This window comes from Sminthopsis crassicaudata, chromosome 2, assembly GCF_048593235.1.
Source record: "Sminthopsis crassicaudata isolate SCR6 chromosome 2, ASM4859323v1, whole genome shotgun sequence".
In the NCBI taxonomy this organism is placed as follows: Eukaryota; Metazoa; Chordata; class Mammalia; order Dasyuromorphia; family Dasyuridae; genus Sminthopsis; species Sminthopsis crassicaudata.
The window spans coordinates 675512996-675535936 of record NC_133618.1 but is presented as its reverse complement, the minus strand read 5'-3'; the positions used below and the strand labels follow the sequence as shown (position 1 = coordinate 675535936).

Sequence of the window (22941 nt, the reverse complement as noted above, 5' to 3'; positions counted from 1 at the left end):
CAGATAGATAGATGGATGGAAGGAAGGATGGATAGATAGATCTATATAGATAGCACTGTGGCTAGAGCTCTGGGTCCAGAGTCAGGAAGCCTGAGTTCAAATCCAACCTCAGACACTTACAAGCTAAATGACCCAGGGCAAGACACTTAACCCTGTTTGCCTCAGTTTCCGCATCTGAAAAATGAGCTGCAGGAGAAAATGGGAAATCACTCTGGTGTCTCTGCCAAGAAAACCCCAAGTGGAGTCAGAGAATCAGACACTACTGAAGAACAACTGAATAATAACATACACATACATATATGTGTATGTAAATTAACATGATTTATTTTCATCTATGCATATTTTGCATATGTGTATATAAATGCAATGGATGGATGCATATATCAGTACATATGTACATATAGTGAATGTAAAAATGAGGGAGAGTCTCACCCCCTGAAGTGTCTGTCAGGGCTCTGAAGACTCCCGGTGTGGAGACTCCTGTGCCCGGTGGCTTTGGGCTCCCATCAGCACCTCATCATTTTTGAGGTGACGTGATTGATGTGTGGCACGTGAAGGGCAAGATGTGGAACCACGGATGCAGAACTGGGTGACACTTAAGAGGTCATGTGATCCACTCCATCGTTCAGCAGATGAGGAGACAGGAGACTGGGTGCTCTTCTACCAGACCCCTCAGCTGCCCCCTGACCCCGCTCACTGCCTCTTGTGAAAGCTTGGCACCTGGGTTCCAGTTTGGTCTGATCTTTCTTTTTTCTTTTTGTTTGCACACTGGATCTGAGTCAGGATGAAAAGGGCCTGAGCGTCCGGAGTTGGGGCGTGGGGAGGTCTCTCTCCATACTGTCTCATTCTCTTCCAGCTTTAAGAACACCCAGCTCTCAGGAACAGAGTGCTAAGTGTGGGGGTGTGAGTGTATGTGTGTGTCTGGAAGTGTGTGAGTGCGAGTGGTAGTTGTGTGTATATGACGGTGTGGGGGTGAACCCCAAAGCATGTTGGGCTTTCTGCTCCTCCCTCTCCAAGCTCCGTGTCCATATAATAGAAAAAGCAGAGCTCCGACTCCTGGTCCAATTACCGCTCTCGATATTCTCCGCGGGGTTTGTGGATTTCCACTTTGCCGGGAATTAGATATGCAAGCCCAGATATTGTCAGGGAGAGCTGCCTGCCTTATTCCCCACACGATCTCTTGGAAATTTACCCCAGAACAGGAAACATCAGTGTCTCCTCCCCGTCCGTCTTTCCCTCGTCTGTGCACGGCATGGGGAGCCCGGAAGGCTCTTGGTGTGGCTCCCGGCTGTTGCTGGGGTGGGGGCCGATTGCTTTGTTTACTTTTCCAACCCCTCACCATGTTCTTCCTTCCCTGCCTTGGCCCGAAAGAGATCTGTGTTACCCTGGAAAGCCACAGGAATGGATTTCTCTTCCAGGAAAGGGCGCCTTGTGCCATGTTCTAGGAAGGGCATCAAGGTAAGGACCGGATGTGCCCTCTGCCATCCACATGAGGATCAGTTTGGGGCTGTTCCTCAGCACCCACCAGAAATCGTGTTTTCTATACCCAAAGCTGCGCTTCATTGTTGGCTTTTGCAGGCAGGCAGGGCTCCTTGATGCCCCCTCCCGCAGCTCCCTCATTTATGGATGACAAGTGTCCCATATCCTCTCGTTCCCAGATCCGTCCTCTCTTGCCATTTCCTAAGACTCTGGGCTCTTGCCACGCAGCTCATCCCCCAGGATGTCCCGAGTCTTGCAGCAGCGCCTTTGAAAATCCAGCTAAGCTCTGCACATGTCCTGTGGCAGCCCCCTCCCTGAGGACACGTCTCCTCCATCTCTGTCATGCTCTGCTCATTTTGTGCCCACTTCCAATCTGGAAGAGGCTGTAGAATACCATCTGGCCCAGCGCTCTCATTTTACAGATGAGGGAACTGAGGCCAGAGAGGGAATATGATTTGCCTAAAACCACTGGATAATGGGATCATAGAATGTTTCATGGCAGGATCCTCCGAGCCAAGCCTCCGATTTCATAAATGAGGCAGATGAGACCCAGAGAGGAGCAGGCTCTTCTTCCAATTCACACAAACATCAGATAGGGAGCTGGAAAGTAGACTAAGCACTCGGATGCTTCTGATTCTCTTGCCATCACACCGTGCTGCCAAAAAGGTCGGGCTATGATTGGGCCAGTTCAAAAGCAGGGGAACCTCCCAGCTGGGTGTGCTCTGTAACAGAGAGGAGGATTATACTGCTTTCTCCCTCATAGCATGGTGGTCCGGAGCCCCTGCAGCAGATGGACTGGGGTACCTGCTGAACAAAGCAGGCCCCGAGGCGTCGGAGGGACAGTCTTCCACACGAGTTCCCAGGTCCATTGTGTGGGAGCTGCTCGGGTGGCCTCCAACCAGTGTTTGGTTTAATATTCTCATTTCCTACCACGCTCTGTTCTCCAAAAGGAAGAACTCTATTTACAAAGGCTACAAGACCACCAAACCCTACTCACATTTCAGGACTTTCACAAAGACTTGGTCTTCTCCATGTACTATAGATGGCAATCCCTTTGCATGGTCTCACCTCGTACATCCCTTGTCCATGTCCTTCCATGAATCTTCTCTCAACACACATACACACTGCGCACCGAAGGGCCCCCCTCTTCTGCATCTCTTAGTATCTTGGGGAATCTGCTCTAGCTCCTGAGCCATCCAGCCTGCTAGTGTTTCCAACCCAAGACAGACAAGCAGCCTACTTTTTCTGGTCATACCTCTCCCCCTGAGCTATTTTACACTACTCTTTGATCACAATTAGAGTCTAGTTAATTTCCTCAGGGCCCAAGTCCTTCATTGATATAACCGTCATCCTCCCTGGGTATGGTTGCTACCCAGTCTCTGCGACCCATAGAGTTGTTAAAGAGGGATCACCACAATCTTGGAGGCTTTCCTCTAGACTGGGGCTCTTCACCTGGGAACTCCAAACTTTTGGGGGGAAAAATACTTTGGTAATTATTTTCCCAATAATCTCTTTTCTTTATTATCTTACATAATCCCTCTTATGATTTTTTAAATATAGAATTTCATCAGATCATAAGACCCTAAAATGGCTGCCTTCTCCAGATTAAAACTCTAGTCCTCAATAGAAAGGACCCTCGTATGGATGAGGGCTAGTCTTGCTCTGTTTGGCCCAGAAGTCCAAACTGAAAACTGAAAAACGAAATAAATAAGTGAACCAACCAACCAGGAGCCCTGGTAGAAGTTCCAAAGAGAAATGTAGACTGGATGTCAGTGAAAAAGTTTTGGACTAATGAACAGTGCCTCAAAGGGGAATGGGCTGCCTCCTCCCCTCCTTGGAAAATATTCAGCCAAGCGCCAGATGAGGTACATGGCAGAGGACATGGGAGTGAGGCTCAAGGAGCCTCCTCTGAAGTTCTTTCCAAATCTGAAATTCTATGATTGGTCAAAAGCATCAGTCATGGGACCTGTCTTTTTCTGTGAGACAGTAATGCCTTGAGGGGCTATGGAGAAGCACATGTCTCTTGGCCTCCATGTTGAATTACCCTCTAGAGGACTGTGGTTTTCGACTTCTCATGTCTGCTTTTAATAGTTTTTCCCCCCATTTTTCCTTTTGTAGTCACAAAATCCCAGAATCATACAATTGGAGAGTTGGAAAGGGGTTCAGTGATCTCTAGTCTCAGCCTTAAAGGAACGGCATCTGTGTTAACTACATTCTGATAAGTTTTCATCCAGCTTCTACTTGAAGACCAACAAGGAAGGGATGCCTCCCACCCCACGAGAGAGCACTTCTGGGCAGCCCAAATCACCAGCAAGGACATTTGGGTTCTCTTTTTGTAATTTTCACCCACTCTTCCTAGTGCGAAGGGAAGCAGGTCAGGACCCACTCCTCATAAGAGCCTTTAAAGTCTTTAGAGCTACTTCTTGTACCTTCCCTCTCCCTGCCCCAAAGTCATCTCTTCTGTAGCCTCTTTTATAGCCACTTTTACTATTGAGTCGTTTCTGCTGCTCCTCTGAGTTTGGAAAGCAGAGATCCAATGCTGTTCAAATTGTAAGGAAACTGACTGAGCGACCTACCTCGGAACAAATAGCACGAGCATTATGGCCAAGTAATAACAGAGAACTTGAAGGTTCTCCTCCATAATCACCCTGCATTGTTGTTATCCTACCTTCTACCCTAGTAGAACTTCAGAGAAAGTCCCTGTTGCAGTAGAGACAGTGCACGGGGGAGAAATGGGTTGGGAGCCTGATGTCCCTGGAGTCAAGGCCGAGGTCCCCGGCGCCCAGCTCTGGGGCACCTGGGTAGATAGAGCTGTTAAGACTTTGATGTACAGGGCGAGGGTCTCCATCAGGTTTTTAGTATCACTTTCATTTTATTTTCGGTAGAAACAAAAGCATTTTCTGGAAGCAGCACGATGCAGCAAGGAGAGCAGCGTGTGGCTTTGTCCGGGTCCCCAGTGGGACCGTCACCCCTAAATGAGTTCGCTCCTGATGTTCCTGGCTCTCCGAAAGGCGATTATCAGTCTAGCAAGTCTTTGGAATCTCGGGAGAGTCAGCCTCAGTCTTTTCTGAAACCCCGAGCCCCCTTACACGAGTATCTCTGCCCCCTAAAAGCTTTGCCTCCCTCTGCTCGGGAAGGGATGGAGGTGCCCATCGAAAGCCATTTTTCCCAAGGTAAGCCGAAGGTAGGCTAGAAAGCGTCTGGAGATAACGCTTACCTTAAGGGATAAACAAGATGGCCTGCCCCAGCAAGGGGCGGATGCTCTGCCTACGGGGGTGTCACAGGAGCAGGGAAAGGGCTCAGCCTGAGCTCCCTGCACCCCTTCACTGAGGCTTAGGGAGCGGGAGGAGTGGATGGGGCCCTCCAGCTCTCCGTGACCCAAAGGTCTGGGCTGGGGAAGTCCTGATGTCACTGATCTGTGGCCCTCCCACAAATGCCGCTCAGGAATGGCTAGTCAGCTCACCAGCATTTATTGTGTGTGCACTGTATACAGAGACATAGACATGAGAGTGCCCACAGCCCCTGCCCTCTATTTGGGAGGTGGGCGGGACAACCTGCAAACAGTTATATATAAATGATACGGATGGAAAATAATCTCAAAGGGAAGGCACCGCAGCTAAGGGGACAGGAGAAGGTGGGTCCTTTCCTACAAAAGGTCCCCGAGAGTGCCCAGGGACCAAGGAGCTTCATGGAACTCAGAACAAAGCGCTCTCTCTGTCTATCTCTGTGCCTCTGTCTCTGTGTGTCTCCCCCCAGTTTCCTTCCTCCTCTCCCTCTAACTCCTCCCTCTCCCCTTCTCCTTTCCCTCTCTATTCTTTCTACTTTGTTCTCTCTGCCCCTCTTTTTCTCTTTCATTCTCTCCCTCTTCCTTTCTGTCTCCAGCTCTCTCCTTCTCTCCCTATCTCTCGTGTCTCCTTGGAGTGTAGAAGATCCCCGGATGCTTCAGAGCCCATTCCAGAGAATCCCCAACTCTGGCAGGTCCTAGAGAAATACATAGATACAGATATAGGCCCAGAAAGGTCCAGCTGAGCCCTGAGAAGGTCACCACGGTGCCCTCTAGACGTTCTTGGCCACAGCTTCTCTCAAAGACCTAACACAACTTGGGAGGGGGCCCTGGGCCCCAGATCTCCCTCGGGGTGAAGGTTTTAGACAGGCAAGAGTGGAGGGTTCTGGGTTAGAAACGGGAGATTTCTCCCTCGCTTCCAGAATCCCATTTTGTGACTTTTGGGGGTCATGGCTGCCCTTCCGGGGAAAACTGAGAAGCGGTTGGGGGCCATACACATGGAGGGAAGCGGTTTGCTTGGCTCATGCCCCGTGCCGTGGTCCTGCGGCTCCCGGGCAAAGCTTTGCAGCGCCCGCCCTGCTCATACACAAGGCTGCCTCTGGGCTTACAGTCTCTCCCTGCACACATCTGCCAGTCAGAGAGCATTAATTAAGCACCTACTACATGCCAGGTACTGAGGTTACAAAGGGAGGTAAGACAGAGGCATGAGACGAGACCCTCAGCAAGTTAAGGCGAGCTGGCCAGTGTAGGACAAGTCACCCCCGTTGCCCCCAGTCCTTGCACTTTCTCACTCAGGGATGCCGGCCTACATCCCCAGCATCCTTCGAGGACCGCAGAGGAGAATCGTTCCAATTAAGCACATAAAGTCGGCGACTCCTTGGGGACAGTCGGAGGGAGGGAGCACTCAGCCAGTGCCCCTGGCCCGGCTAGTCAGAGAGCCGAGAGCCATTTTTAAAGCAGAACTCAAGGTGTCGGCAGAAAGGTCTCATTAGCCACCCCAGAGTGGGGCTTAATGTGGGGATCCAGGCAGCGCCAAGATCCTTCTGCCTGACAAGACCCATTAAGGAGCCGCTGGCTTTCTGGGCCTAATGGTGCTCGGGACTCGGGCAGTGCCTCCCGGGGCGCCCTGAATGGGTCTGTGCCTTTCTCTTTTAGGAGATTATCGGTGCTGTGACCTGATTGTGAAACTCAAGGATTGTCGGAGCCCCAGCAGAGAGAGAGAGATGGCCCCCGCATCGGCCCCGGCGTCTCCCCCGGCCCCCCCAGAGCCCATGCACCCGGAGAAGCCGGACCCACCCCCGGAGCAGGACGCCTGCCTGGACCCCGAGATCACAGTCTTGCCGGCCCACTCCCTGACACTGAGGGTAAAGGCTGCCATCCTGCTGCCTCTGGGAGCAGAGGGGGTTCCTGGGAAGTCAAGGGGACCTCAGGAGACTTTCAGCTCTCTCCCAGGCTCTTCCCCTCCGTCCTCCCTAGACGTGCTCACACCTCTGGTATCCAGTGATTGGGGAAGGGGAGGCTTAGAGTAACCTTTGTCCCTGAAACATGTCATCCCAGGTGGGGCTGCCCCGGGGACCACTGGGAAAGGGCCGTGGCTGGGGAAGTGGAGGACCAGTTCCCATTTTCTGGCTGCCTCGGTCAAACCTGCCCCTTCCTGGGTCCCTGTGACATGAGGGCATCCAACCTAATGGTCACAGCTTTCTGACCTCTGACACTGAGATGGAACTGACCACGGGCCATGAGTTAACATCAAGCCCTTCCCACATTTTATTTCTAGCCTTTCCCCCAGTGAAATGGTCTCTCTGTTGCCCTCAGGAAGCTCTTGAGGTCCACAAGCCTCAGTTTATCTCTCGTTCGCAAGAACGGCTGAGAAAGCTGGAGAGCATGACCCAGCAGAGGAAAGCCCAGCGAGGAGAGAGCCCCCGGAAGAAGCCCAGCCCACTGCCCCTCCGGACAGCCAAGAAGAAGCAATACACCATCCCCCATCCTCTCAGCGGTGAGTCCCCCGCCCGGCTGGCTGATCCTCAGCCTGGGAACTCCCCTTGAGCCCAGGGCCAGCCCGGCCACTTCCTGGGCAAGAGAAGGTGGAGGTTCCATTCCTTCCTGTGGGAATGTCAGGTCCGGCCGACGAAGCCCTCTGCCCCTACAGACGGGGCCCCCAAGCAGAGCAGCCGAGGAGACTCCCCCCTCCATGGCCAGAGCCACCGAGCAGGCCTGGGATGTTGCTGCTCCTTGTTCCCAGGACACTTTTCTGCTCTTGCTGAGGCGGGTCTGAGGTCAATCTGTGGGCATCCTTCAGAAACGCCATGGACTCTGAGCTGCCACCAGCCCAGGGCCACCAAGTCTTGGGTCCAGCCGTCAACCAAGGGGCCATCTTCAGGGTTGTAGCTGCAGTCATTTCTTGCTGTCCACAGGGTGCCACTACTCATGGAGCAGCATCCTCTAGTCATTGTGGTGCCCTCTGGGTTGGCACCCTTTCTGGTCATTGTGGTGCCCTCTGGGTTGGCACCACCTCTGGTCATTGTGGTGCCCTCTGGGTTGGCACCACCTCTGGTCATTGTGGTGCCCTCTGGGTTGGCACCCTCTCTGGTCATTGTGGTGCCCCTCTGGGTTGGCACCCTCTCTGGTCATTGTGGTGCCCTCTGGGTTGGCACCCTCTCTGGTCATTGTGGTGCCCTCTGGGTTGGCACCCTCTCTGGTCATTGTGGTGCCCTCTGGGTTGGCACCCTCCGGTCATTGTGGTTTCTTTCTCTCAGTGCTCACAGGGGTACAGGCTGAACACCCTGGTAGACAATCTAAGCTTTTCCATAGTTCAGTGACACGTATCCCCCATCCCCCTGCCTCTTGCCCCCAGCCTCTTGCCCCTAGCCTCAAATGGAATTGACCCTGGACGTTGAGATTTCTGATATTGTCTGCTTATCAGCTGTTACTAGAACTGTTGGCTGCTTATCGGACGTTACTAGAACTGTTGGCCACGCCTTTTCAATGTAACAGAACACACCCGAAAGTCCATCCCTGGCTTGACCATCCCGTCCACACAGCCATGAGACTCTGGGGGAAGGTCCTCACACACACGTGGCCCAGTAGGGGAGCTCCATTCTGTCATCCAGACAACTTTGAGGAGGGCGGCTCATTTCTATTAACTACAAAATAGGTACCAAGCAAAGAGGGGCCCCATATCTCCACCTGTCTCCACCAGCATTGCTGTTTGGAAACTGCCTTGCCTTCCCTCTGTTTGCCTTCCCTCTGTTGTGCTGGGGCAAGGAAATACGGACAGATGGAGGAATGATTGACATAAATATTGCTAATGGTCTGACATCAACCAGGTAGGAGGTTTCTGGGGGAATACCCCAGGGATCTGGACAAGGTTCTCTGCTGATTACTGTTTTTGTTAAAAATAAATAATACTGGATAAAAGCAAGGCTTGCATATCATCAAATTTTCAGAGAAGGTGACAGAGCTGGGAGCAATAGCAAATAGACAGGATGATAGACCCAGAACCTCAGCAGATCACAAGACCTGTGAGCGTTGGGCTGAATCTAATCCTGAAATGCAAGAAAGTTAAAAGTTCCCTTCAGAAGACTAGGGTAGATGAGGCGTTTGTCTGAGAAAGGGCTCAGAACTGGAAATGTCTTCATTGGATCATGAGTTTCTTGAGGGCAGGGATCAACTTTTGCCTTTTTTTGGATGTGCCTGGCACACAATAGGTGCTTAATAAATGTCTTTTTGATGCCTCACTGAATGTGACTTCAGTTATTATGAAGAAAAGTCTGGTTTCTAGGAATATGTGATAGCCCTGCTGTCCAGACTGTGAAGTTCAGTTCTTGGCCCCAGGGATCAAGGTGGCCAAAGGTCAGCTGGAAATTGGACCTCTAGGATGGTCAGGAGTCCATACCCGTGCCATGTGAGGAACAATTGGAGAAGTTGTGCGTGTTTAGAGAATACTTGGGAGGGGGAAAAGAGAGCTGCCCCCAAATATTTAAAGGAGTGAGATAAAGAAACCATATAGAGAGTGCCCAAAGAAAGAGAAACGAGAAGTTAGCAAGAGGCTAAGCCAGGCTGGCTCTGCCCAACCATGACACTGTATTCCTACCAAACTGGTCTACTCTTCCTGCTTCCCCCTCTACAGAAAATCCCATTTCCCAGGTCTTTCATCCCTACTTTTAGAATTCTTTGTTCTCTTTGAGGTTCAAACCAAACCTTGTACATAAAGCTTTTCTGGTCCACTTCACTCCACTTCATAGGATCATAAGAAGGTATTCCAGAGGCCGTGGATTTTACAGATGAAGTCTGAAAGAAATGAATCGACTAGTTTGCAGCTAAGTGATGTTATAGCATAGAGCACTGAGACTGGAGTCAAGAAGACCTGGGTTAAATCCAGTCTCAGATACTACTAGTCATGTGACCCTGGGCATCTATAAAAATGAAAATAATATTGACAATCTCCCTCATTAAGTAGTTGTGAGGATCAAATGAGGTAATGTTTGTAAAGTGATTAGTACAGTGCTTGGCCCATAGTAGATGCCATATAAATGCTTATTCCTTTTCCCCACATAGCATAATGTCTAGCTGTAGTAGGCATTTAATAAATGCTTGTTGATATGAAGTGACTTGGAGGCAGGAAGACCCAACTTTGAATTTCTGTTAAAATTTCTTCTCTTACTCTATTTTTCTTTTGTTGTTATTGTTTTCAACAATTCATTTTTGTAAGATTTTGTTTTCCAAATTTTTCTCTCCCTTCCTCATCTTGTCCCTCTCCAAGACAGCTAGCAATCTAATATAGGTTACATGTGCCCTTTTAAACACATTTCCCTATTTGTCATGCTGTGCAAGAAAAATCAGAACAAAAGGGAAAAAAACACACAAAAAAGAAAAAGCAAACAAACAAAAAAAGGTGAAAATAATATGCTCTGATTGACATTCGGTCTCCATGATTCCCTCTTTGGATGTGGATGTGGATGGCTCATCCCAAGTCTATTGGAATTGCCTTCACCCCATTGTTGAAAAGAGCCAAGTCCATCTCAGCTGAACATCACATAATCTTGTCATTGCTGTGTATAATGCTCTGCTTACTTCACTCAGCATCAGTTCATATTAGTCTCTCCAGGCTTTTCTGAAATTATCCTGCTGATCATTTTTATGGAATAATAATATTACATAACATTCATATACTTTAACTTATTAATGCCCAAATGATGGACATCCACTCAACTTCTAGTTCCTTGTCACTAAAAAAAGCTGCTAAAAACATTTTTGCACATCTGAGTCCTTTTCCCTCTTTTATTATTTCTTTGGGATACAGACCCAGTAGTGAGACTGCTGGCTCAAAGGATATGTAGAGATTGATAGCCCTTGGGCATAGTTCCAAATTGTTCTCTAGGATGGATGGATCAGTTCACAACTCCACCAGGAATTCATTAGTATCCCAGATTTCCCACATTCCCTCCAACGTTCCTGATTTTGAATCTTAGATGTTGACTGTATGACTGGGAGAATCACTCTTCCTCTTGAGTTTGGAAGTAGGAAGCAGCTGTAGAGCTTATCCCATCCAGCCCCTTTATTTTGTGGGGATGGAAACAATCACAGATGAGGGGAAAGGCCCTGCCTAGGAGTATACAGCTTGCAGTGGAATCAGAATTCGAACTCAGTTCTTAGTAAATGGCTATTTCTGGGCTTCATGTTGAGCTTCCAAGAATGTGATTTGTGCTCTGGACTCCCTGGATGCATTTGATTGTGAGTCACATTGCATCAAAAGGTTCATCTTTTGAATGCAAATTGGAAAAGAGGCAAAATGGTACCTCAGCATCGTCTTAATTTCTATTTATCTGATATTCATCTGATGATGAGAGAATTTGAACAGTTTTTCAAGTGGTTATTGACTATTTGTGTATCTTCCTTCAAGAACTGGCCTTCTAAGGGAATTTGGGGGTGTCTTTTCCTATAGAGATATTGCCCCAACTTCTTTTCCTTTTTAGATTTTATATATTATATATTTGTGCCTGAGTGCTGGTCTCAGGAATATTATATTGAAAACCAAGCTCCTTCGCAGACAACCACTTTCTTTCCTAGACTTCTGGGACTGTCCAAAGACATGTGAACTCTGAAGGGATGTCTTTGGGGGCTGACAGCAACATGAAGAGATCTGAGGAGAGGTCTCCAAGGGATACTCCATGACCAAAGATTTTACAGTCTGTTGCAGGATACGCCTTGATGGAGCGGCTCACAGACCTGCCTTCCTTTCTAAGAGTGGAGTACATTCTTTTTGACATCTGTTAGGATGCCCCAGTCTTGGGTCATGGAAAAAGAAAAAGCCTGAAAAAGAAAGCCCAGTCATGTTTGCTGGAATATGCTGAGCAGATGTCACAGTGTGAAATAACCAGGGGAAATAACCAAGGCAGGGTGATGAGGACAGGATGGCTTTACCCATACAAATATGCTGAAAGGAAAAACTGAGGTAACCAAGGAACAAGCACCCTTGGGCAGAACCTTGAAAAGAAAGGGGGGGATTGTCTCTGGAAATAAAGTGTTTAAACACTTGATACTTGATAACAATTTGTCAGCTTTGACACTTGATAACAATTTATCAGCTTATCTCTCTATGATCTATAAAAGTCTAAAGGGCAAATATGTCTCAAGACCTAATTTTTCCCACTAGGTGTTACTTTGGTCTTTCTGTAGAGTCAGTGATTTGTGCTTCTGTCACACTATCAGACTGTAGGTTCATCATTGGCAAAAACTCTTATTTCATCTTTTACTGGTGAAAAATCGTGATTACGAAAGCATTGGATCTCCTTCTATAGAAGATAAAATGTTGTGTTCCTCTGTTCTAAGACTGTCTTCCTTGCATGTCCCAGCTAAAATGCAACTTTCTCCCCAGTATTCATTCCTTTTCTCTCTCCCTCTCAATTTATAAAGGATTTTGCTCATGTAACTTGTGTGCAAATTCTGTATTAATGTGAAGTTCTCTATCTTGTCCTGAACTAGAGATGACCACAAGTTCCCCTTACAAGCATTCCAATTCACAAGGCTTTAGAACAAAGAACAGTTTTATTTGACAGTAAAGGACAAAAAAATGATTCACAAATAAGTCAACTCACCTTTAAATAGACGACCATCCCTCCAAAAATTAGTCTTTCCCTAGATGGGACTTCAGCAATCCACACTTGGTGCCACATTGGCTCATTTGTGAGTTCTTTTGTAATTGCTGCTCCCTAGTTCTTAGTTCTTCTTTAGCAGCTAGTTCTAGGTTTCAATTCTTTAATCAGTTGGTAGTACAGACACAGTAGAACCCAAGGCAACTATTTCAGTTCTTTCTCACGGCCAGGGCCAAAATGTGCTTTCTCTAGTCCTTTACTCAGGTCCTATATTCCACCTTCCTCACATAGAGTTTCTTCAATCTGGGAATACCTCTCTCTTGGATAAATCCCACGGATTTCTGTTTTTTTTTTTCTTGGTACCCTCACTGTGAATCTGTCTTCTCTTCTGGGGTACCTGGGCTATGTCTAATCGACTTATTAGCACCATCTTGCTTGGGGTTCAGAGAGGCACCACCCCTACTTTTTCCATATATATTTCCATCTCCCTTTGAAATAGACTGGTCTGATTATATAAAATAAAACAAGATTCAAAGATCTCTAAGAAAGAGGGGGAAGTAGGGGAGACAGCGTCTTCCAGAGCCTGTTCTCACATTGGCACTTGTGACACATGGAGGGAAAGGCTCCAGCTGTTCTTCTCTGGACTCCCTCTAATTCTCCCCAAAATGTGGCACCTAGAACAGAACACAATGGGTGTTTTATAGCTAGATGGGTGAGTTTTATAGCTGCATACTGAGACCTCCAAGAATTTAGGTCATTAGATTTTAAGAGTTTTGAGAAGATTCCCATTTTACCATAAGCTCTAACAAGATTCAAGTTTTATTCCTTTCAGAAGTGGCCCTAGGGATTTCCATATAACGCATGCCTGATTGAATTTCTTTGCTTCTTTCTTATCTTACTGTGAGGACACTGTCATTAATATTTATTAGCACTGAGGGTGACAATGTACATTTTAACCTCCTCAGTGAATCAGAATCTTTTCAGTAGAAGAATGAGCTCATTCTGTGTAGCTGCATATGACCAGCCATCTTTCATGGATTTTTTGGTAGTTTCTAACGCCTGACTTTCATACTTTGATGGATTTATAGCCTCCTCAATGTGAGCACGCCTTCACCAGTACAGGTTGCAGCAATTCTATGCTTTTTTTCCCCATAAATAATTATTATCCATGTACCTGTGAACATTCCAAAAAAGAATCTATCCTCCAATATTCTCTAGTTTTTAATATCTTATACATGTCAGGGCATTGCTTGGATTTCTCTAATATCCTCCATCATGCTACTGATTAGCTCACCTCCTTTCCCACTCATACAAGAGCTTAGTCATTTGCTTTATATCACTATTTATATATTGAGAGTCACAAAAGCCCCAAATCTCAGAGATGGAAGGAAATTCAGCCCCAGTCAGTTCAGTCCAACCCATGCCTGGACAAGAATCCACTCTAAAATTGATCTGCAAAAATGACCTTCCAGTTTCTGTGTAAAGAATATTAAATCAAAGGGATGTCAAGAACCACTATATTCCAGACCATTTTGAGTATTTATTTTTTCTACTTGAGATTCTTTTTTTCTTTTTTTTGTTCTAAATTCCCTCTCTTCCCCATCTTTGAGAAAGCAAGAAAGAGAAAACTGATTATAAACATTAAGTCGTACAAAACAAATTTCCTCATTAATCATGTATAAGAAAGAAAAGAAGCAAAAAAAAGAAGGGAAAGAGGGAGGGAAAAAGAAAGGAAGAGAAGGAGGAAAGAATGAAGAAAGGAAAAAAGGAAGGAAGGAAAGAGGAAGGAAGAAAGGGAGGAAATAAAAGGGAGGAAAGAATAGAGGGAAGGAAATGGAGGAAGGGAAGAAGGGAGAAAGGAAGGGAGAAAGGAAGGAAAGAAAGGAAGGAATGAAGGAACAAAAGAAGTAAGGAAGGAAGAAATATATTTTAATCGTACTTTTAAATCCATCAATTCTTTATTTGAAAAGGGATAACATTTTTTCACTGTGAGTCCTTTGTAATTGTGGTGGTTCATTGTGTTGCTCAGAGTTCTTAAATCTTTCCAATTTGGTTAACTTTATAATAATTCCATTTTTAACATAAATTATTCTCCTGCTCATTTCATTCTGCATCAATTCATACAAATGATCTTGGATTTCTTCTGAAATTATATCCTTCATCATTCTTACAGTACAACAGTATTCCATCATATTCATATACCACAACATGCGCGGCCATTCCCCAACTGATAGACACCCTTTCAATTTCCAATTGTTGGCTACCACAAAAAAGAGCTGATTTAAATATTTTTGCACCTATGGATCCTTTCCCTCCCTCTTTATTTTTCATAATCTCTTTGGCTAAGGCTTGTAACAATATCACTCAGTCACAGGTTATACACAATTTAAGTGCTTTGGGGGCATAATATTAAGTTGTTTTCCACAATGGTTTGTATTAGTTCACAGTTCCACCAATGCCAGTTAATGTATCTACTTTCCCACATCCCTTCCACCATTTGTCAATTTTCTTTTTTGTCATCTTAGCCAATCTGACGGATATGAAGGCAGTATCTTAGAGTTGTTTTATTTTAAATTTCTCAATTATTTGTGACTTAGAGAATTTTTATGTGACTATTGGTAATTTTGATTTTTTTTCCTCAGAAAATTGCCTATTCATATTATTTACTAGTTGGATAATGTTTCTTATTTTTATAAATTCAACTCAGTTCTGTATATCTGAGAAATGAAACCTTTATTAGAGAATCTTATTGCAAAAATTTTCTCCAGTTTCCTGATTTCCTTCTAATTTTAGCTGATTTTTCCTGATTTTTTCCCTCCTTTTCTACCACATACATGTGCTTAGTAATTTGTTTTATGTCACTAATTACATAGTGAAAGTCACAAAAGCCAAAAATCTCAGAGATGGAAGGAAATTTGTTTTGTTTATGCAAATTTTTTTAATTTCATGTAATCAAAATTACCTATTTTACCTCTTTATGAATCCATCTCTTATTTGACCACAAACCCTTTCTCCATAGAACTGACAAGTAATTATTCCCTATTCCATTAAGTTCCTTATGAATATCACCCGTTATGTCTAAATCATATACCCATTTTGAGTTTATCTTGGTTTATGGTATGAGTATTGGTATATGTCTAGTTTCTGCCAGACTACTTTCCAGTTTTCCCAAAAGTTTTTATAAAAAATCTAGGATCTTTGAATTTATCAAATACTACATTATTGGGGCAGAGCCAAGATGGCAGAAAGGAGACATGTCTTTTTCTGAGCTCTCCCTATGACTCATAAACTAATAGCAAATCCTGCCTCTGAACTAGTTTTGGAGTGACAGACCCAACAAATATTGGGAGTGTAACAAATTGCCATCAGAAGATAATTTTGTAGATCTCCAGAAAAAATCTATTTCAATCGGGCATGGAGGGAGGCATGCACAGGTAGTGCACAGTCCCGGGGAAGTGTGGGCTGCATGCACTGCGCACTGGAGAATCTACTGGGAGGAATCTACATCTGTGCTGGCTACTCTGCCCTGGTTGCAAGCCAGTAGATCGACAGACTAGTTATAAAACATCCAACACAAAACAAAAGACAAATAGTGAACCCCTAAACACCAGAATTTTATGGGACCTGACCATGCCCACCCAGCACCAGAAGTTAACCAGCACTGACCAAGTGCAGTAACTGTCACTTGTAGAGGAAGCTTGGACAATCTTCCCCTTGCCCTAAAAGCAGATCTCAACTTTTTAAAAAAAAATGAGCAAAAAAGCAAAAAATAACTTTGACAATAGATCATTTTTATGATGAAAGAGAACAGATTTTAAACACTGAGGCCACTAAAAGCAGATCATCTCCAGATGAAGCCCCAAAGAGTGATATAAATTGGTCCTCATCTCACAAGGCTCTCTTGGAAGAAATTAAAAAGAATATTAAAAGAGAGCTAGAAGAAAAATGGGGAAAGGAAATGAGAACTTTACAAGAGGGCTTGGAAAAGGAAATAGAGAAATTATCCGAAGAAATTTCTTTACAAAGTATATTTAGTGAAATGGGAAGAAAACATATAACTCCTTACAAAATAGATTTGACAAAATGGAAAAAGAAAAAAATTCCCTGAAAAGCAGAATTTGTGAAATGATAAAAGAAAATAACTCCTTAAAAAGCAGAATTTGTGAAGTAGAAAAAAATCCATAGAACAAAACAACGCATTTAAAAATTCAATTGGTCAGATATGAAAAGAAATAAAAAAGGTAACTGAAGAAAATAATTCACTAAAAATCAGAACTGAACAAAGGGAAATTAATGACAAAATGAGTCATCAACAGTCAAGCAAAACCAAAAAAAAAATTTTTTAAATAGAAGAAAATATAAAATAACACTTGGAAAAAAAACTGACCTATAAACTAGATCAAGGAGAGACAATCTAAGGATTATTGGACTTCCTAAAAAACATAATGAAACAAAGAGCCTAGACATTATCTTTCAGGAAATTGTCAAGGAAAACTATCCTCTTGTCCTAGAATCAGAACGAATACTATGTTACTGTGTTCATTTGTTTCTTTGTATTATATACTGTTATATTCTGTTGTCTCTAGGTTTGTGCTCGTTCTCTGGGAGGAGCTCTCTTGGGGAGCTTCTGGGGAGGCAGCCTGGGTTTTAGTTCTGTATTGTGTCTTTCAAAGTCTTGAATCTTTTCTTGGCAGAATCTCTCCAGTCAGTCTCTAGCTCCCTCTGAATCCAAAGCCTCCAGTCAGCATGAAGGTAGACTCTCGCATTCCCTTCTTCCTGAATGCTGGCTCTGAATCTCCTCCAGCTTCCCTGAAGTTTTCCTGGGAAGTCTTGTCCTTGACCCAATCCAGACTGCCTTCCAGACTCAATGTTGGCTCCTTACATCCTCCCAGAGAAAGGGCTTGTGGGTACTCCCAGGGGCTTGTGGGAACTCTTTTACAACCAATGAGCAAGCTCCTTTAAAAGGATTTAAAGGTTTGAATTAAAGGTGTGAACTCTGAGTTAGAGAATTGTTAAGTACTGACTTAGCACCTAGTAAGGATCCTAACAATATACCAACTGATAAGAACCTTTCTATTTATGACCCAGTACCAAATTATTTTGATGACTAAATTTGTAGTATAGCTTTATATCTGGTATTTTTAGGCCACCTTTTTTCCATTTAAAAACTGATTCCCTTGATATTCTTGACCTTTTATTCCTCCAGATGAGTTTTATTATTTTCTCCTATTTTATAAAATGATTACTTGGGAATTTGATTGGCTTGGGACCATAGTAAATTAATTTAGGTAGAGTTATCATTTAAAAATATTGGCTTAGTCAACTCACAAGTAATTAACATTTCTCTAATTATTCAGATCTGTATTTGTGTGAAATGTTTTGTAACTGTTCATGATTCCTTATGTATCTCACCAGGTAGAATTCCAAGTAACTTATGTTGTCTATAGTTATTTTAAATGTAATTATTCCATCTATCTCTCTCTACCAGGCTTTACTGGTACTTTACTGATTATTACTGATGATTTGTGTGGGTTTATTTTATATCATAATACTTTCCTGAAGTTGATTTTTAGTTGATTATCCAGGATGCTCTAACTATATCATCTGCAAAAGTGATACTTTTGTTTCCTCATTGACTATGTTTATTTCTTCGGTTTCTTTTACTTGTCTTTTTTTTTTTTTTTTTTGAGAGGCAACAGGAGTTAAGTAACTTGCTCCGGATCATACAGCTAATAGTACATTTCTGAAAATAAATTTGAACTCAGATCCTCCTGACTCCAGAGCTGGTGGTCTATCCACTGTGCCAGCTAGCTGCCTGATCTTTTTTCTAGAGCTACCGTTTCTAATACAATGTTGATTATTGGTGATAATGTCCCATCTTTGCTTCCCCTGATCTTATTGGAAAGATTTCAACCTTATCCTCATTACAAATGAGGCTTTTCAGTTTTAGATAGACACTACTTGTCATTTTAGGGAATGCTCCATCTTGTGCTGTCTAGTGTTTTTAACAGAAATGGGAGTTATATTTTGTCAGAAGTGTTTTTTGCATCTATTGAAATAATCATATGGTTTTTGTTGTTGATTTTGTTATTGATGTGGTCAATTAATCTTAAAGTTTTCTTAATATTTAACCAATACTTCATTCCTAGAATAAATCCAGTCTGGCCATAATGTATGATATTTGTGATATATTGCTAACATTTTATTTAAAATTTTTGCCTCAATATTCATTAGGGAAATTGTATTCTTTCTGTTTTGATTCTCTGAAGTTTGTGTCAAAGCCATATTTGTGATATAGAAGAGATTTGGTAGGACTCCTCTATATTTGGTAGGACTCCTCTATATCCAGCCAGGGCTTCTTTGACTTGTGATGACTCTGCTCTGGGACCCAGAACTGTATAATGAGTGACAACTGCCATGTGGCACTTTTTTCCTGCTCCCACCACTGGGCTCAGAGATCCCCTGGGAATTCTTTCTGCTCTGATGCCTCCTATGCTGATATTCAGTCTGTCCCCTTGCCATCCCTGTGTGCTATAATACTCCCCTTAGCTGCTACTATACCATGCTTCTGCCTAGCCTTCACCCAGTGTCGGCAGACCTCTCTGTCTCTGTGTCTATCTCTGTCTCTCTCTTTCTCTTTCTCTCTCTGTCTTTCTGTCTCTGTCTCTTTATCTCTCTCTTTCTCTTTCTCTCTCTCTATATCTCTGTCTCTCTTTCTCCCTCCCTCTCTTCCTCTCTCAATCTCTTCCTCTCTCTCCCTCTTTCTTCTACCCCAATTTCCTTAAACTACTCTAACTTGGGAAAATAACTCTCATAACTTTTTCTGGGTGTTTTTGATCAGAATTTGGTCTGGACCATTTCTAGGAGGAGAGGTGCATTGGATGAGCAAGACAAAAATGCTTACTCCCTCCATGACATCTTTCTTGACTCCCTCTTACCCACTGAAATTTTTCCTGACATTAAGTCTAAATGTTCCAATATAGAACTTCCTCCCATTAGTACTGGTTCTGTCTTCTGAGGCCAAATAGAACACAGCAAGTTGTTCTTCTACTGACAACTATCATGTCCCTGAGTCATTCTTTTCCAAATCAAACATGTCTGCTTCCTTCCATCAATCTGCCTATAACTTAGGCTCAGTTCTCTTCATCATCTTGATTGGTCTCTTCTGGACCATCTCCAGCATCAGTACCTTTTCTGCAAGTCATCCTTAGTTATTGACCACAGTCTATTTACACCTATCATGTGTCTTTCTATTGACCATTGAGTAACTTGTAATTGTGCTGATTCTTGGCCGACAACTCCCCTGTGAGAAGACTAGTGTTTAAGAAATAGGCTTTGATCTGTAAGAAATGACCAGCAGGAGGAATACAGAGAGGCTTGGAGAGACTTAAATCAACTGTTGTTGAGTGAAATGAGCAGAACCAGAAGATCACTGTACACTTCAACAATGATACTGTATGAGGAGGTATTCTGATGGAAGTGGAAATCTTCAACATAAAGAAGATCCAACTCACTTCCAGTTGATCAGTGATGGACAGAAATAACTATACCCAGAGAAGGAACACTGGGAAGCGAATGTAAATTGTTAGCACTACTGTCTATCTACCCAGGTTACTTATACCTTCGGAAGCTAATAATTAATGTGCAACAAGAAAATGGTATTTACACACATATATTGTATCTAGGTTATATTGTAACACATGTAAAATGTAGGGGATTACCTGCCATCGGGGGGAGGGAGTGAAGGGAGGGAGGGGATAATTTGAAAAATTGAATAATTAAAAAAAAAAACAGAAATAGGCTTTGAGGGCTGAAAACTTGTTCACATCCATAAAATCCCTCTGTAGTTTCTCAAATATAATCCAGCCTACATTGTTCTTGCTGATCAATTCTAGACCTAGCCTATTGTCCATGTGCACATAGCATGAGTATGCAATGCATTGATGGACTGATACAATGGGCTCTCTGCCCAGCTTCATCTCAGTCTGGCCAACTCCACTCTCTTAACCAATTCATTCTCCATTCCCCTTATAGATATTCTTGGCTTGCTAGGGACACTTTTTAGTCATGGTCCAGCAGTTGTTTCAAGACATCCAATGCCATCTGTAGATAAAGACATCTTTATTTTGGGGGGAATTTATATAGAAAAAAAGCACTGGTGAAGATCTTTAATGACTGTAAACTCTCTCCCATGACATCAATAATTAATTTAATCCAATTCAATTTAACATATATTATAAATCCCCTTTGTGTTAGGTGCCAGAACTACTTAGAAATATCAGTGAATCCATGACTACACAGATCTGAGTGGTCCTCAGTACATATCACAGCCCATCTACACATTCTTTCCAATGTAACTGGTTCTTAGTACATATCACAGTCCATTTACACATTCTTTCAGTGTGATTCTCCTATATGTGTCTAACAGTTTGAAATTCTCCAAAGACAATCTACTTGATATATTGTGCACTAGTTTATTTACTATTTTTTACATACCAGGACAAACTGTCTTTTTAGATGACGAAGATAGATTGGAGTTTGAACTCCAGCAGGATGGTTCTCTCACAAAATGGGTTGTCTTTATAGTGTCAACAATAAGTTCTTTGTAGATGATTCAAGTAAACTTAATTTCACACAGCACTTTTTGTAGGTTCACTTCTCTGTCGTCTGCTTTTCACTTTTAAATGAGACATTATTAATTGTAATGTTTCCTCTTCCTCCTTCTCTTCTCTTTTTCCTCTTCCCTCTTCCTTCTTAACATTTAAAAAATGAACTCATAGTCTAAAGTGGTATTCTTGGCTTTTCCATTTGATGAAAAAAATTTATTATTCTTGGTTGTTTTGGCTCTTTGGGGATTGTGGTGTTGATATTTTGAATTGACAGTTCTCTCTAAGGAGAGGCAACTTGTTGTAGAGAGTAGAAGACCAGAATGGCTTTGGAGTCAGAAAGATTTAGATTCAATAGTGAATGAAGTTTCTATGCTAGAAGTTCCCTAAACTAATGACTATATCTGAAAAATAGTGATTGTAGCAGTCGATATCTTTAGTTATATCCATTTCCTAATTTTTTTTGACTCAAGAGCTTTTTCAAATGGGTTGGTTTGGAGCTGTTGTAATTGGGATCAGTGATTTTTTCCCCCTAACCTTCATCTTTCTCTATCGGTGTTGATTTTATCTGTTACTCTGACCACTTGTCATTTTACCTCCACATAGATACCTATGTCTGAAATGTTATTTTGGTATCTGACAATTTCCCATCTATTTAGACATAGTTCATTTCATTTTGTGTGATACCATTCAATACTGGTCAGATCCAGAAGCTTTGACTCTTAGAATATGCTCACATAAAGACTTCTGGGAAATGAACAAATCTCCTACAGAACCTTATCATCTCAGAATCAGGATGGGGTCTCAGAGCTATCTCATTGTTTAGTATATCATTGATGAGGGTGGGGAGGGATTGGGGAGATCCAATAACTGCCTTAAGGAAAATGAATAGAACTTGTTTTACTTAGCCTCAGACTGGCCAAAGGTCATCGTGGCAAATTTAGGTTTGATCAGGAAAATATTTTCAACAAAGTTATCCCAAAGCCGGGTGGGCTGACTGCCTTGGAAAGGGAGAAAGCTAAAAAACTACTTGGGGGAGGAATTCAGGAATGATTTTCACTCTGTGGCCACTGAGGTACCTCCTGACGCTGAAATTCTCTGCCTTTGCATTTATCCTGATTAATTTTCACCTTATTAGATTCTGCCCAATGTTCTAGCCTGTCAAACTATATTTTCCAACATATTTTTCACCGTTCTCCCCTGTGACCACTGTTGCATTGAAGTCACTGAGAAGCAAGGTATATGTTTACTTAGTTACTCTCTGCAACACATCTTGGTGCATAAACTCCAATTATCTTCATAACAGTCTGTTTACTTAGGTTCATCACAAACCCTGCAAGGTGAGTGATCCTACATCTTTTAAAATGATGGTTCTTATTGCAATGCAGAATAAAACCAATACCTCCATTTGCTTTGTTCTAGTCCATGTGGAAAATCCATAAGCTAGCCTTTTCTCCTCTTCATAGGAATTATTTCTTTTTATTTTTTTCAGAATTTTATTTTATTTCTTTTGCCTCTTTAATAACTTTCCTTACAGAATTTTCATTCGTGGAAATCCACCTAACATAAGAATCTGGTCTTCCAAAACTCTGGGGACCTATCAGACAGTGTCAGAATTTATTTTCCTACCGTGTTGCTATTTAAAATGAATTGTTATATTTAAAGTTTTCTGAATCATATTACCAAAAAAGTAATTGTGGGCAGCAATTTACTGTATAACAATAATCCCATAAACAGTACAGTTTATCCATTAAATTGTCAAGGATATTTTAAGGCTTGTAGAATGAGGACTTGTATGTCACTCCATGAAAGACAGTGAGTTTCTATTGTGTAATTCTTCCTCACAGGTCAGGTATGCAGCAGGTATTAAATATTTACATCCTGCAATGACAGAATTGTCCAGTTTCTACTGGTTTTTTATTTTATTATATAATCTCCATTGACCCACTAAATCCTATATCCTTAAAGATAGTTCTTC

At 43.0% G+C, this 22941-nt stretch overlaps 1 protein-coding gene across 2 annotated transcripts in view; it reads left to right on the top strand.

The window, feature by feature from the left end:
- The window catches only part of C2H10orf90 (chromosome 2 C10orf90 homolog), a 130005-nt gene that overhangs the window by 79617 nt on the left and 27447 nt on the right, over window positions 1–22941 (top strand). For both annotated transcript variants that reach the window (XM_074297154.1, XM_074297155.1), the window contains exons 4-5: window positions 6419–6627; window positions 7079–7259. In XM_074297154.1, the coding sequence (XP_074153255.1) occupies window positions 6419–6627; window positions 7079–7259 (390 nt within the window). The remainder of the gene's footprint in view (window positions 1–6418; window positions 6628–7078; window positions 7260–22941) is intronic.